General features: G+C 51.0%; 1 protein-coding gene across 1 annotated transcript in view; it reads right to left on the minus strand.

The window, feature by feature from the left end:
• Positions 1-1,241: 1,241 nt before the first annotated feature.
• Positions 1,242-13,322, minus strand: part of PLXNA1 (plexin A1) — a 121,489-nt gene continuing 109,408 nt past the window's right edge. The window contains exons 29-32 of the mRNA XM_056336479.1: positions 12,354-12,523; positions 10,623-10,835; positions 6,797-6,947; positions 1,242-3,259 (exon numbers count right to left, since the gene is read on the minus strand). Of these exons, the coding sequence (XP_056192454.1) occupies positions 3,164-3,259; positions 6,797-6,947; positions 10,623-10,835; positions 12,354-12,523 (630 nt within the window). The 3' untranslated portion in view covers positions 1,242-3,163. The remainder of the gene's footprint in view (positions 3,260-6,796; positions 6,948-10,622; positions 10,836-12,353; positions 12,524-13,322) is intronic.

A 13,322-nucleotide genomic window follows, 5' to 3' on the forward strand; every position in this document is an offset into this window, starting at 1 on the left:
GGGAGCACCCACAGCATTGCTGCTGTGGACGCAACAGGCTAATAAACTCTCTGCTCTTAACAGTGCTTCCAGCCCTCCTCTGCCAACAAGGAAACTCTCAGCGAGATGCCCTTTGAAACACACGTCCATCCCCTCCAACCAGCAATGGGAAGGGTCCCACCATCCCCTCTCCATCACCACAAAACCCACGCACTTGGCTCCCTCAATGGCAACAGAAGATCCCCAAGACACTCTGAAACAGGTAGGACCCACGCCACTTTCACATAGAGACTTCAAAGCAACCGCTCCCCTTCCACCAGACCACAGTGACCACCGATGCATGGCTGCCATCCTCCAGGCGACCTCCAGGACCCCCGCCAATGCTGCCCAGCTGGCAGCACCGCCAGGAAGCAGCTTGGGGCCAACCTTGCACCGAAATGAGCTGCAAGCACCCCTGTGCCCCATCGCAGCAGCAGCGAGTTCTGCAAAAGACCCCCCAGAGGGACCCCCCGGAAGGATTTTGTCCCACCAGAGTGCCCAGGGAGATGCTGGCAGGCGGTGGTGGCCCCAGCACAGGGTGGGTGGGCACACAGCTGTCCTTTAAGGCTCTCCGAGTACCACACTGGAGATGTGAACCTCTGAAGTCTTTCTTTTTGCTTGTTGGTTGCTGTTTTTTTCTTTTGGATGAGAAAGTGACAAATTAATTTCAAATAAAAAAAATAGATAACAGGTCTAAACAAACCTCTAATATTCAACACTTGCAGGTTTTTTTTTTTGTTTTATGGGGTTTTTTTTCTTCTGTTTCTTAAAAAGATCAACTCAGACTAAAATCTAGCACAGTCATGCAACAGCCCACAGCTCTCAGAAATCCAGCGACAGCTCAGGGTTCGTAGGTTTGGGAAACAATTATTACTTCTTTTTCAAACATAGTTTTGCTGTTGTGGTTGGGTTTTTTGTTGTTGTTGTTGGGTTTTTTTAATCAGCATCTTCTCCTTTCCCTCCTTATTAAAACAAAACAAAACCAAACAAAATTACAACATAATGAGAGATGTGCAGGCTTCAAACGATTGTTCTGCATGGTGAGAAAGGCTTGGAAATTTCTTCCAGACCATTTGGTATCTTCTTTTCTTTTTTCTAGTTGTTGTTTGTTTTGTTTTAACTGGCTGTGTAAATTCATTTCATATTTATATTGGTTCAATTCTCCTTCAGTTAACTATACAGCACCCCACTGGGGCACGAGAATTAGATTGTAACCACATATATATATATACACACTTTTATTATTTTTTTTTAATTAAAAACTTCATTATTTCTCCCTCTCCCCCCCTTAACTTGCGATTTAAGGGAACGGACAGAAATCAGCTGGGCTTCTTTCCACTTGGATTTCGACAGCCACCCGCTCCTGGCAGAGTCTGGCCCCGTCTGCTGTGGCCCAGGCAGCGACGGGAGCAATCAGTACGGAAAAGGAAAGGGGTTTGCTCTTTTTTGGGGGAAGTTTTTGGTCACCTGCTGCCATTCGGGGCAGCATTCGGCACCTTTTCATCTCTGGAAAGCACAAACCCGTGAGGATCTGACATTTCGAAGGGGGCTGCCGAGGGAGAGACCTCGGGTTTCCAACGACCCCCCCAGCAGGGCGGAGGCGGCAGAGGGGAGACAGGGTGACAGCAAGGAGAGAAAGTGGGAGAAAGAAGGAAAAGGCAGAGAAAGACAAGTCAGTCTTGGGTGGAAAGTCCTGCACACGTTTGGGCTTCCCGGGTGGAGGAGCATGCAACAGCCCCACAGCAGCCGAGCATCCCAGTCCCTCCCTCCACAGGCTGGTCCCCCCGCGGGGTTTGCTGGAGGGGATCCCGGTCAGGAGACACGGGGGAGCTGCCTCCCCTTTCCCTGGGGATCTGGTCCCTTCCTGTGCATCAGCACAAAAAGATGATCGAGGAAACAAAAAAAAAAAAACAACCAACACATAAAAGGGCTTTGTTAAGGCTGCTCCAGCACCAGGGGATCTGCCAAAAAACCAGGCTAGCTCTCCATGAACCATCCCAAATGTCCCCAAGCCCCCGCAGCCATCCTCTGCCTCCCATCATCCCAGGACGGGCAGGGGCAGGCAGCGCTGCCCAAACCTTCCTGCGGCCACCGGACCGGGAAAACAAGGATGAGCTCAACAAAACACCGACCACCCCTCAGTGATCCCCCAGGAAAAGAAAAACCAACCTTGGGATCTCCCTGCCTCTCTGATCATGACCTCCAGAACCACTCCAGCAGCATTTAAATAACAGCATCTATTCAGCTAACGAAACTCCCATTTTTTTTTCTTTTTTTCTTTTTACTTTTTTTTTTTTTTGCACTAAACAACATTCAAATAAAACATGGCACAGGACGTATTTTAGAAATATCAAAGCTCAGGGATTTCTCCCTTTCCTGCCCAACCCTACTGCCCCCACCCCCAAATCTCCCCAGCATCAGTCCTTTAGCTTATTTTTTAAAATCGTTTTTGTTAGTTTGTTGCAAAAATTTAGAATCTTTTTTTTCCCCTTCCATTTTTTGTTATAATTTTTTTTCTTTAAATTAAAAATTTTGTTTGTCTTGTGTAAATTGTGCAAATATAGCAGTTAACACTAAGTGGCAGAAGGCCAGAGAGAGAGAGAGAGAAGGGGGAAGAGACAGAAAAAGAGAGGAGAAGGAGAGGGGGTGGACAGCTGAGGGGAAGGGGTGGAGAGCAAGTCAAGTACAGTAAAAATAGGAGCCCACCCACCCTCCCTCCACCAAAGTAACAACAACATCCAAACGCCGTCCTAGAAAGCCCCGCGGTCCCGACCCTCCTTCCTTGTGGGCTCAGGGCTCTGCCCGGGCAAGGGATGCCCCGTGGGTCCGTGGGGCAGTCGACCCCCTTCTCCTCCGCCCAGCATCGCCTCTCTGCAAGGTCCCTGCTGCGTCCCGCTTGGACTGGGGGGTTGTGTGTGGGTCAGGGGCTTGTATCGATGTCGCTGCTGTCATCGGGATTTGGGATTTTTTCCGCTAAAGCGCGAGGTTTCCTTGTTCTTTCGTGGGAAGCGTGTGGAGGCGCGGCGGCTCCCGCGGGTCCGGCCGGCCCCAGCCCCAAAGTCTTCTGCTGCCCGTGGCTGCTGCTGGCCGGCCCCCCTCCTGCCACCTCCGCCGCCCGGGATGCTGGCACCGCGCTGCCGCCTTCTCAGCTGCTTAAGGCCATTGTGTCGATCGCCTGCTCCAGCTTACTCCTCAGCCGCTGCCTCCGGGCCTGCTCGTCCTTCTCCAGTGCAGCTAGAATCTGGGGGAGAGAGGGGAGGGTGAGAGAGAGGGTAAGGAGATGCCCTCCTGCCCACAGCGGCTCCCACATGCCCACGGCCACGCTCATTGATGGCACCAAGGTGTGGGGATGTAGCTCCGTGGGAAGCGGCGCACGTTCGTTCCAGTCCCTAATGCGGCCAGGAAAGGGTCAGAGGAGGCGTGAGGTGGAGGACACCACTCTGAGTGCTGCCACCCCACCCCACGGACCAGACCGAGCCTCCCTAGACCCCCAAGGGGCTGCAGTAACACCAGGGACCTGCTTGATACTAACAAGAAGCCATGTGGGGAAACCAGAAAATGAACAACCATCAAACAACGGAGCTAAACCCCAACACCAAGATGAGACCTTCCCACCACACCTGTGACTCCAACCAACCCGCAACATCCTAGGGAAGCAGGGACAGCATTTCAGAGACCACGATCGAGCTATGAACTGGTTCCATGAGCAGAAAAAGACCAAATCCACAAGGCTTCAGCTGCCACCTGTGGTAAAATCCCACTCACCTCTCCCCAAGGTGGACGACTGGGGGGCTGTGGGGTGATGGAGGGAGACACCAAATGCATGGACCAGCAAAGCCCACCTTGCGGGGAGCCCTCAGTCCTGTGTAAGGGTGCACCCACAGACATCCGAGGATGAGTTTCCTCCCTTGGAATCTCATTCCTCTAAACAAGCTCCTGACCTTGATGACAGATTGCAGGGTGGAGGGACGGTCCCCTCCCCTGGGCTGGATGCGACCATGCCCCCAGGGCGGGGGAAGGACTAGCAGCAGCAGGAGGGTGGAGGACGAGGTTCAGAGTGGGGAGAAGGGGGTAAGTAATGAAGTGTAGAACGAAGGGGCAGTTGCCCTCCCAGCAGCCTGGAGTCTTGTCTCACTAACATCATGCCGGCAGAGCAGAAAAGCTGATTTAAAAAAACAAACCTGACAGAAATCTCATCTCCTCGGGTGAGCTAGTTGAGAGAGCAAATTTTTTGCAATTAAATATCAAGGCATCCGTCAAAGGGGACTTGATTAACCATTTCATTGGCCACATAATTGGAAACAAACTGTTGTATAATTAATAGACTTACTAGGAAGCAGGCAAAGTCCATCAGGAGCCCTACAGGTAACTTCTTAATGGGGAATCAGCTCCCTTTGATTAAGAGCTGCTGCAGTGCCGGCGGGCTGTGGAGCGGCGTGCAGGGCGTGCTGTGCAGCATCCACCACGCTGCCATGCAGCAGTCTCTGGCCACCGACAGGCTCTGGCTCTCCGCCAGGCTTTTTGGGACAGGACCTGGCTGCTGGTCTCTGTCTGCTGGGGCAGTAGGAGATGCCCAATGGAGAATCTCTTCCCAAAGGAAAGCGGAAAGCTGCATCTTGACGCTGGCGTCAGCTCCCAAGGAGGGGAAAATTTGCCAGCTAGAGCTGAGCACATCTGATTTACCTCCCCTGGCAGCAACGACCCTGAGCTGCAGCTGAACTGGCGAGAGCTCATAGATTCTGCCACAAACCTGCTACCAGGGACACTCCCCCGCCATCCATCTCCACAGCCACTGTCGGCTGTCACACTACCCACAGAACAAAATAACTGTAATAACACACAGAAATCAAAACGCCACGTGCCTGAAAGGTGGCTGAGCCAGAACCAAATGAGATTCTTCCAAGAAGTGGAAGAGGAGCTTATTTCCCCCCTGCCCACTGCCTCCGCCTCTCCTGAGAAGACAGCTGTGTATCCTGGGATGCTGAGGTGTCAAAAGATACACAACCTGCCCCTGCATTTATTTGCTACTCTTTTATCTCAGTCTTACAGAAATAATGGAGTCAAACGAAACCTGTGCTGCGCGTAGAGAGAGACCTAGGTTTGTCACCTGCTGTAAGGAGCCAGGACCATTGATTACCAAGATGCAAGTACCCAAATGAAAATTAATTATGATTTTCATTCACAGCCAATGACAGCATATTATTGCACTGAACAACAGGAAAAATTATTCTCTCCCATTTTGCATCAAAGAGGGTGCAATCGGGCTGCATATAATTGTGCCTAATGAATGAAAACAAACAAAGGGAACAGCTGTGATTTATTAATCCCATTACAAATAATAAAAGAAGTTCCTGAGAGCTGTGAACACACTTGTGATGGTCGGAGAGCGGGCGACAGCAAGGCACTCAACAGATGTCAGGCTGCCGTTAGCGGGCATGAAGAGGACCTAAGCTCCTAAAGAGCAGCTCATTAATGCCACATGGTCCCCTCCCTGCTCTTGCCCAGGACTTGGAGGATGTATTTAAGGCCTGGGGAACTTTTAGCCTGGAGGAAGTGAGCACTTGATGATGGCTGAGGGATGACGGCTGCCCCACAACAGATCAAGATCCTCCAGACCACTCTTCTCCCACTCTCATGGTAGTCACAGAGCTGTTGTACAAACCGTAAAATCCCCAAAACCCTCCATGGCCAAGTCATCACACAGAACTATGGCGGTCTCCTGATTGTGCCATACCAAGTCATCTGGGGAGCAGCACACAGGTCTCACCAGCACAGCCACCAGCTGTGTGGTACACGGCCACCAGCTACACGGTGACCACCATGCGGCACCTTCCCAAGCACAGGGTTTGCTCCCAGGCAACAGGGCAGCCAGCCCCCCCACCTCCTCCTCCTCACTCCTGCAAAGCACCTAGCTCCACAAGAATTTCGGCCACCAGTGTCCCAGTGCTGACCCAGGGGCCAGGTCTGCTACGACCCACCCATGGACTCCCTAACTTCACACCTCAGGGGCGCTGGGACATGCCTCTCAGGAATGCCGCAGCGTGTGACAGGGACCTGATCCCTCCCCTGCATGGCAAGAGGCTGGCTCTCCCGGCCGTCTCCAAGCAAGGAGACGTTCTGGCACTCTGTCACCTAAATAAGCCACTGTTCAAACGCAGTCGTCAATTCCCTTTATTGGTACAATAAAACCTATACTATCATATTATATGTATAGATCCATATTTTACTGTAGTTACGTATTTTATTGCTTTAATAAAAAGATGCAGGGTGTGGATTTGAGCAGTGCTTTACGAAGTTAATTTGTATAAATTACAGCAGAGGGGTTTCTAACCATCCTTACTGATGCTCACAAAGCAAGCACTGAAGAGGTCACCACATCCTCTGGCATCCCCGGGGAACAGAGCCAGACGCTGCCTAATCACATGGTTGGTACCACCACAGCACCACGTCGGTGGTGGCCGATAGGGGAGGCACATGGAGATAACACCATGAACTCTGCAGCCCCACGGAGCTCATGTGCAAAATGTGTAGAAAAATAGGTGTTTCCTACGTTACTCACTGCAGAAAATACGGGGAATGCAGCCCTGCCTACGCCAGCACCTGGCTCCACGCCTCCCAGACCTTTCCTTCCCTGCCAGCCCAAGCATAGACACAGACCATGTTGCTCTCCCACATTTCACAGCGTGTTTTTCCCTAGGGAAAAGCAGAGGGCTGCAGAAATGCAGGCAAGGGGATGCAGCTCGCAGCCCAGGCTTGACCACCTATCTCCATGTCTTACCTCATCCTTGTACTTGGTGATGTAGGAGTAGATCTCGTGCAGCGCGCTCATACTGTTGAACTGGCTGAGGTGTAACCGTGACTGCTCCGCCAAGTATGCGCTCATGTCCTGGTCACTGATTGCTGGCATTTTAGCTATATCTGCATAATATCTGCAAGGCAGAAGAGTGGATCAGAATTAGGAACTGTCAGAGAGGGATGGATCTCTGCTGTGACACTCACCTGAGAACAGCCACTGGAGAGGCAAGGCGAAGAGCATCTTGCCTCCAAGGGGTGACATACCGCAACCACCCATTGTAACAATCAAGAGGTCTCTGGGCACTCCATGGAGCAGTCAGCACCATTAGGAACACATTCCCAATGGAGTGGTGCCGAGCCCAGCCCAGCCTGCTGGGAAGCCGGGAGCCACTGCTCTGAGGGATTTCCCACCCTCTCCTAAACCACACATTTTCCCCTTTCCCATCCCACCGGCACGTTCTGCCACCAGACTGCATCCAGCAGAATTCTCCATGCCTGCAGCAACACGTAAGGCTTTGCCACGGTTCTCCTAATGTCACTGTGTCACTAAGACCAACGATAGCCCTTCATATTTATTTTATATATATATATAAATTATATATAAAAATAATAAAAATTAAATAATTGATGCATGAACACAAGACAAGTTCACATCCAGCCCTTGCAGTAATACATCCTGCGTGGTTACATCTTCCTCAGCAACAGGCATTCAACACAGCCTGCAACTGCCGCTGGCCATGCTCAGAAGTTACTACTCACCAAAAATCTACAAGGAGCTTTCATTTTCAGTGAAAACTGAGGTTCTATAGACATGTCTGTGACCTCAAAGGATCCTGGTCAGCAGAGGAAGTAGCTGATGTCCTAGGGCATGCCTGGGTCAAACGACTTCATGCTTTCATGCCTTCCTTGTACTTCTCTGATGGTTGCTACCAGCAGGATACTACCTTACATTTCCTAGGACACCTTAAGATTTGCAGTCCTATCCAACAGCTGCCTTGCTGATATGCTCAGCAAATACAGGGAAACTCAGACACAGCTTATATAGTCCAGAATCATAGTGGAAAAACAGAATATCCAAGAGATATTCATCAAACCCCATCAAGATCAAAGCCACAGCATCCCATTACAGCAGGAGGGTTACATCAAGCAGACACACCAGTGGACTGGCGGCTGAGGTCCTTTTGGAAATCAGGGTGGTGTCCACAAGCCTCTATTAAAAAAGAAACCCTACCCACAGCAAACGAGGCCTGGCCACTCGCACCACCTGGAAATACAAAGTGCCAGTCTCTCCCAGGTTCGCTTTACTGCTGATGACTCCTCAGTCGGTGAAGTTTCTGGTAGAGTGATTAGCATCATTAGCATCATCAGCTGAACGCTGAGATGGAACATGGCTGAAGCACTTGGCTAGGAGCAGATGGCAGCAAGACCACTTGAGGAGATGAATACGAGGATCCACTCCATCCCACCGCACTGAACTCAGCTAGTGATAAAATACTTGGGCTGTTTTAACAAGGAGGCTCATTCTCAGCCAGAAAATTATGCGAAAGATTTCCCAGATGCTGCCAAGAGAGCAGTGGCCTGTGGTGAGGACCTCTGACTAAACCAGGCACCAGGAGATCTGCTATGCCGCTGAAGAGATCACCCCCAGAGTGACATCTCCTAAAGCTGACACCACTTCTACCTGTGCTGAGGAGTATTAGGGACAGTACACCCAATCTTCTCAGTTCCAGCCAGCTCTGGTTAGCAATGAAAACCCCCAGAGATCCCCCTCACCACCCTTTAACCCCACAGGTGAAGACCCCTGTGGGGAGGGACTTGGAGATGAACGTACAAGGGAGATGTGCTGAAGAAGAAAGCTTTTGTGGCTACCACAGTAGGATGTCCAGGTAACATACAGAACTTTTACATTTTGGGGTTTACTATGACACAAAGGCTGGCAGGAAACCATCGCTTTTCAAGACAAGGGCGTGTGGCTCGTGCAGCCCAAGATCCCAGTCACACCTACCATTTCCAGAGGACACCTACCCCAGCCGTGACCCTGGCTGCAGCCCCCTTGGGTTTTCTCCAGGCTCCCCACCTCCCAAGCCCTTCACCACGCTATTTCTCCTCAGACTGGCAGGATGCCCTTTGTTCAGCTGGTGCCTGAACCCCGGCGGCAGACAGACCTGTCCCGGTGGGACACGCCGTCCCACTCAGCCACCCTCGCAAGGCTCCCATCTTGCCTCTGCAAAGCTTTGTGACAATCACCGTGCCACAAGCCAGGAATGCTGACTACACTGTAAATCCCCGCAGCAGAGGAGCGGCAGGAGACGCAGTCACACCCTGCGCAGGGCAGCTCTGCCCCTGCTCAGCTGCTTCTGGGACTGTACTGGTGGTAAGCAGTGGCAGGAACATCCATCAGCGGTGAGATGTCCCACCTCCTCCCCAGGGACACAGCATGCCTAGACCAATCCTTAAGTCTGGAATGGTCTTACACCTTTTCTTTTCCAGGCACACGCACAGCTGAATATTTTTGTCATAGAGATGGCAAGGTCAGAGAAATTCACTTTATGAAGTTCGTGATGTTCCTATGGGACCCCACTCCAAAGCCCCCCTCCAGCCCGCCGCCAAGAACTTCCTCCTATTACAATGCAGCTCATCACTCATTTCAGCCATCCTGTTTCAGGGGCACCTTTTCTTCTGATCCAAGCCCTACCTTCCTCGAGGGAAGAAGCTTGTCTTTGTACCTGCCTGCAAAGCACCAGGCATGCCAATGGCATGACAAAAGTAACTGTGTACAAGTCAGTATCCAAAAGACGATTTAGGCTACAAAGTCCCATGTTTGCAAACGAGAGAATATGACCTTTATTGTTGCCTGGACACCTTTCATTTGGTTCACCCTGTAACCAGTCTAGATGCTGAAAAAGGGAAAGGTCCTCAGTTTAAAACAAAAGAAACACAAAAAGAGCATGACCTACAGCACTACGTATCAGCACAAGGGGAAAGTTGCATCAGCAACCTGAAACCTGCGATTGTTTAAGCTTGATGAAGTCCCACTACACAAGACAGCAACATTTTAACAGCAGCTCTATTTGGAGGGCTTTGGAGGACATCTCCTAGGTTTCTCTCCCAAAAGGATAAAGCTAAACACAGCATTATGCCTGAGTGCATCAATTTGCAATCAGTAGCATTCAAAACCTGAACCTTTAACACCGCATTAATTCAGCAGGACAGAAGGATGTCTCTCCTCAGCTAACAGTGAAGGTGGAGGGTGTCGGAAGGAGTCAGGGGACCTGCTCCTCTCCCTGCTCCTCGGCACAGCGACAGCAGCCTGAGCACTGCCTCAGAGCATGTACTCTCACCAGGATCCCAGGCGAGATGTACTGATGGATGAGAGATGGGAAATGCTAATTTTCAACCATTTCAGCAAAACCTGCGCGTGTTGTCGTGGTACAAAAAAGGAACTTCTCTAGTCCAAGGCTGACTTCTCGCTGCTCTCCAAAAGCAATCAAAGGAACTGTTAGTAATTCCCTAGCACAGACCAAGTTTTTACAACAGAAAACATCAGAAAACCTAAAAGTGGAGGTTGCTTTTAGCACCCCTTAAGCAAGTCATAAATGGCTGTCAAACAGTCATTGCAAACTCATTCCAGGAGACAATCGCAAGAAAACATCATCTCCCAAACGAGAGGATTACCTTCTGCAAGTGTTAGTACGGTCCCTCTTCAGAGAGCTGCCAAGGATTCCTCCCAATGACCCCAGTCCCCACACCCACGTACATCCACTCTAATTCCTCCAGGTGAAGCAGGAGGTATTTCCAAGTGTACTCACCTTTCTACCCAGCTCTTGTAGTTGGGGATGTCCTTGGCATACAGTAGTTTGTTGGAGGGAGAGTCTTTTCCTAGCTTGTGCTCAGAAGTTGAGCAGGAGTCCATGAATGTCTGTGCCACCACGGATAGGCAGGCATCAGTAATACTGTTCTTGTGAATGTCGAACACAAACTGGGGGTTCTTAATCACATTCACCCAAAAACGTAGAGGTAGACTGGGGGGATGAAGGAAACAGGAGTCAGCACCTGAACCAAGCCCTACAGGGCAGCTGGAACACACATGCACCTCCAGTCACGGAGAACGGGCTCCCCATGACCCAGCACTGGGCAGGCTGCTTTTCCCAGCACCCCAGGAATGCAAACGTCCTGGGGTAAACGGCCATTGCCCTGTGCCCAGCCCCACATGGCCACAGCTCTCAGTGGAGAAATTCCTCAGCACCGCCAACACCTCCAAAGGCAAACCAGGGCAGCACAGATCTGCAGTTTCTCCAAGGATCCGCTCATTGAAAAGCCCTTGCTGAGCCCATGGGCCAAACCAGGCAAGGTCCCCTTCTCTTGCATCAATAATCCCTTCGAATTGCACAGCGTGGCATTTCACACATCTCCCACGTCGGAGGAGGGAATTAACTGGACTCCTCAAGGGATTCATTAGCACATTCAACACCAGAGGAGAATTTAGGCAGCCTCAGATGCTGGAAATAAAGCTCTCAGCTGTACAGGCAGCGGGTCTCCTGGCCAGTCTCCGACTGGATGTTTGCTGCATGCGACACACATGCCACCCTCCCTGGCTCCATTTCCCAATAGTGCTGCCCCTCTCCTCTCCCAGGAGCATCTCAGGGACTCCCCCCATCAGAAAGCCTCTCCGCTCTGTCATCCCTCAGCACCACACCCAGTGAATGCTTTTATCTTAGACAAAACACACTTCATTCCCCAGGATTTTCCTAATGAGGATACTGGGTGCATGTACATATTTTATTCGTGAAGGGAATGGCCTCAAGAAGCTCCACACATTGAATTAGCGCCCAGCGATAAGCACAGGCATTAGTATGCAGCAGCCTGCATGCCCAGCCCCTGTGGAGTAGGGTTTTTTTTTCGGGTTTTTTTTTTTTCCCCTCCTTTGCCTTTCGCTCCTTCTTTTAATATAGAAAGCTGGGTTATAAATCAGTTCCACGCACTTCCGTGCTCTCACATCTCCATTTAAAAATGTTTCTTTTCCTGCCCTGCTAATTGCCAACAGTTACTGAACTCCACAAAAGCAATTTGGCTGCCATTTAACAAATGCCAGACACGGGAGCGTACGTACCCGTCTCTAGTAACGGCAAGATCAGAGAGATGAAATCAGTGAGGCAGCAGAAAAGAAAAATGCTGAGGGGGGGCTGCATGCTCAGCTGGGTGGTGGGAAGGAGCATGGAAACACCTTTAGGACAGTGGGGATGAGGACTGGGGTGGTTGCCCAAGGAGGGCTGGGAAGCGAGGAACCAGCCCCCGGCCACCGCAGCCATCGGGGGATGCGTGGGGCCTGGGAAGGGCTGAGGGAGCACCGCATTCCTGGGATATTTTCTGCTGCAGGAAGGCATGCAAGGGATTTACCCACACCAGAAATACAGAGATATGGGCCTCTCTTGTCCTGGATCGCTTCCAGGGACATATTTCTGCTCCCCGTGGGAGGGGTTGGAAGCAACGTAAGCTGTGATATCGTTAGCCCCCGCCACCCCAGTGCCCCTCTCCATTACCAGTTACTCTTCCAGGTGTGCCTGACATCGTAATCATTGATCTGATGCTTATCAGCTTGTTCATCCAGGAAATCAAACATGTATTTGATGGCAAGGGGCAGCGCGCTCCCACGATGTGCTGTGCTGAAGATGGTCTCAAACAGGTCATCCACGAATTTCTGCAGGGTGCCCTGAAGAGGAGAGGGAGAGAAGGCTGCTCAGCACCGCTCAGCGCCAACAGAGAGATGAGCCTTTAGCTAAAGGTCGGCCCTTAAACCAATTTCACTTCTATTCCTACCACCCGGAAAAGAAGCACAGTACAGTCTGTGTAACCCTACTGGTTCTCAGTGGTTTATACTGGGGAACAGACACTGCAGTGGTATCTCCTTCACCGCTTGATCTGGCACACTAAAAGCATATAAATAAAAACACCATACAGAGCAAAACCCAAGTGAATGTATGCCATATCATAGTCCTTTTTGGGTCCCATTAAGGTACCCAAGATCCGATGACAGACATCACTGAACAAGCTCTGGTTCCACCAGGCAAGAAGCCAAGTCACAGAGGAGGTGGCTGAGCCCAGTCCCTGCAATCCTGAGCCAGCACCTTCAGCACAGCCCTCTGCTCCTCTCTGGGGACATCTCAGACACGCAGCATGTGCTGAGGAAAGTGGAACAGCCTGTGACGCCAAATGCCCCGGGTAATTACCCTTCTCACATCACTGATTTTGCAGCTTTATCCCAAACACCAAAGGGGATGAGGCGCCCGCCCCGGGGCACCTCTGGTTTGCAGTCCAGCAGCTGCTCAAGGATACAGGGAATAGTAAAAAAGCCAAAGAGTGCAAGAAGCAAACAGGAAAATCCACTCAAGTGATACTCACTGAGGGTTTTAACACACAAAAACATCACTTCAAGCTCAGGAAAGAGACCAAGAGAGTAGCTGCTCCTGTGCTGAAGCAGAAGGCTAATAAAAAAGCAGGGCTTACCACTT

Source organism: Falco biarmicus, chromosome 4, assembly GCF_023638135.1.
Source record: "Falco biarmicus isolate bFalBia1 chromosome 4, bFalBia1.pri, whole genome shotgun sequence".
Taxonomy (NCBI): domain Eukaryota; kingdom Metazoa; phylum Chordata; class Aves; order Falconiformes; family Falconidae; genus Falco; species Falco biarmicus.